Genomic DNA, 2,773 nt, shown 5'->3' with positions numbered 1-2,773 from the left:
AGGGACGAGTAGGGGACTCCATACTCTGAACGGGATGCTTATCATACCACCCCAGAGGACGCGACTGACATACTCGGGAGGATCCAAGGGGCCGCCACCCTCTTCCCCTCTGCTAACCTGCATTATCGACATCAAGTTATGCATAATAGTGCAGCACTGACCACATGCGAGACCACTGCCCCCTCTGACGCTTTTTGCCCTTGCCTGTGCTGCATTGCAGATGACGCACTGAACAGGACGATGGACTACCCTACAAGACAACACTTGATAACCTGTGGTCATCATCATCGAAGCCTTTATCGTGTTTATGAGATTCCATCTGACGACTAAGTGCCATAACTAGCTCCTCCTCATGTGCCCTCATGAGAGCCGCCTTCTCCATCTTGTGCTGTCCACAACTACTACACTACCACGACCACATAGGTGCTTACTTTAACTTTAGTCAACTTCACCCACTCCTTAACTCTCGCGAGTCTGTCAATATACTTATCCCGTTGATCCTAACAATGAATCAACTTTCAAATTCGCACGTTCACAGTAGTACTAGTAGTGGGACCAGCACTAGAATATGTATTGGACGAGTGTACAACAAGTCCTCCTCAGAACGCTCGTGGAGTTACTTCATTGTCACCAACACATATAGCATATATCCCCATACAGGACACTACCCACCTCCCACTCATGTCTGGACGCTCGTAGCTCTCGAAGCTCCTTACTCAGCTTGTGGTTCCTCTCATTAGAGCACGATAACTGATAGTATGCACACAGACTACACTGTTAGATAAAACATACTTCAGCCTCCAGCTTCTTCACTTTGAATGCAAGGGCCACACAGCGCTTACACGCCACCATCACTTCCTCAACGGCATCTAACATCATGTCATGTTCACAATCTGCAAAGGGTGATACCAACCTGGTGACAGTCCCCCAACACCAATAGGCCTCTGTGGTAAGTGAGAGCGTATAGAGCTCAGGGCCTTCCTTATCTTCATCGTCAATATCTGATTAAGATCAAGGCTATGCCAGCAAGGAATAGTGGTGGTCCAAGTGAGCACCTCTGGTGACACTTCACACTCGGTGACTTCACCCGCGAGATGAGTAGCCCCTTGTGCGGGACGAGACACTGGGGAACGATGAGTCATGGTAAAAGCTATCAATTGGGGTCAGCAAGGATGCCCATGGTTAACCAAACATCTATTAAGGCAACAACAATGCCAACAACCATTGCAGACACATTCATGTCAACCCAAGGGACATGCTCCTCATTTCTTTTTCTTTTTTTTACCCTTGCCGCCCTTTTTCCCTTTGCTCGCTCCCATGGCCTGTCACCACGATTCACTCCATATATGCGGACCAATAACAGCAGGAACATAACCGAAGGCTCTCAGCAAGTTGAGAAATACTCACAAGTTAGAGAGACTATGAATGATAAAGAACTTCTATGGAATGAGTCATTTCGGAGTAGACAAAACTAGTCCTCAGCTACTACCTGTTCCAATGCCTCCAATGTAGTAGGAGAGCACCGTTCCGTGACAAGGACCTCCTTAATGTGAGTCGACCCTACCAATCCCTGTACCACTCGCTTAGCCCCAACATCAGTGAAGAAATTAGAGCTTAAATTGTATCTGTAACCAAGTCCAACATATACCCACACCCATCGAGCGTCCTACCGTTCTATCGTTAGATTCTCACGGAAGACTCTAGTAAGTTCAAGCAGTAGCCTCTCCTCCTCGTGGATCTTGTTATCAGCAACATTGATCGCCTTGATTACCACATACTCATTAGTATAGATCGAAATGTTCCAACCTTCAACTTCCTAGCCCCCCGGAATCCACGCGACATGAGCTCTAGGAACCCCAAACTCTGTAGGTTGTTACCACGAAGATTGAGATCTTCTATAATACTAACAACCAAGTCAAGTACACGGTACATCAGAGTACCGCTATACTCACCAGTTGACAAAGATGAGAATAAGGGATAAGTGCTGAGCTCCTTCCGGGCCTATATCACAGTACTGTAAGCTGAGGCCACGTATTGATCCGTTCTGGCATAGACCTGGAATGGAACAATCCGACAATAGGAAGCTAACAGTTACCCTCTGCCAACGCCTCGACACCAGCACTGCCAAACTTGTTGTAGTCTAGTTTGAGTAGGGTTATGAGCTTATATCCATTCAAGCTGAGGGTCCGCCCTAGTATAGCACACCCGAGACCTGAGAGGAATCTACCTATACAGTAGAGGGCTGCAAGGTTACATACTCGTCACTCCACCATCAGTGATTTGAACATCCTCTACTATACAACCACCGAACTAATAGAGAAAATATAATAGTAAGGCAAACCGTGAAAGGGGTTAAGACCTTAGGGTTAACAGGCATCTCGAGGTATTTGCAAACACTCCGTACACCCTCATCTCCCATATCACACTTCCACAGTCTCATCGCCTTCAACTTGTTGTAGTTGGACTCTCGTAAAGCCTACATCCGACAAATCGAATGCCAATACATACCACTCCTCGTCGAATTCACCTCACATACAACCCTAAAGGACATGATGTCCTGTGGACCATTGAAGTTCCAGGCCGGCAACTCCTCCCTGAGTACGACCCACGCATCGACTTTAGAACATCCCCATTCCTACGGTATACCCTTCTTCGACTATGGTATTTATAATATTCTCCAGTTGGGTCAGCTTGGGCACTTCATAATCCTTCTGTAGTTTCCTCAACGTCTTGACGAACTCCTCGAAGAGATCGACCTCGTCCTCCTGCCCTC

At 47.1% G+C, this 2,773-nt stretch overlaps 2 protein-coding genes across 2 annotated transcripts; both read right to left on the bottom strand.

Moving 5' to 3' along the window:
- Window positions 1–250: 250 nt before the first annotated feature.
- On the bottom strand, window positions 251–1,142 carry Pmar_PMAR010355 (hypothetical protein; the record flags this gene model as incomplete). Its single annotated transcript, XM_002783917.1, has 5 exons — window positions 251–388; window positions 432–500; window positions 673–750; window positions 793–869; window positions 914–1,142. The coding sequence occupies 5 exons, from the start codon at window positions 1,140–1,142 to the stop codon at window positions 251–253; spliced, it is 591 nt and encodes a 196-aa protein (XP_002783963.1).
- A 120-nt stretch (window positions 1,143–1,262) lies between these two features.
- On the bottom strand, window positions 1,263–2,476 carry Pmar_PMAR010354 (conserved hypothetical protein; the record flags this gene model as incomplete). Its single annotated transcript, XM_002783916.1, has 8 exons — window positions 1,263–1,322; window positions 1,490–1,625; window positions 1,671–1,762; window positions 1,807–1,903; window positions 1,953–2,055; window positions 2,096–2,212; window positions 2,259–2,310; window positions 2,360–2,476. Coding segments are annotated over 8 exons (774 nt in total), but the record flags the coding sequence as incomplete, so codon positions are not given.
- Window positions 2,477–2,773: the final 297 nt, after the last annotated feature.

This window comes from Perkinsus marinus, assembly GCF_000006405.1.
Source record: "Perkinsus marinus ATCC 50983 genomic scaffold scf_1104296935406, whole genome shotgun sequence".
Lineage (NCBI taxonomy): Eukaryota > Perkinsozoa > Perkinsida > Perkinsidae > Perkinsus > Perkinsus marinus.
This window is presented reverse-complemented; position numbering and strand designations above follow the sequence as displayed.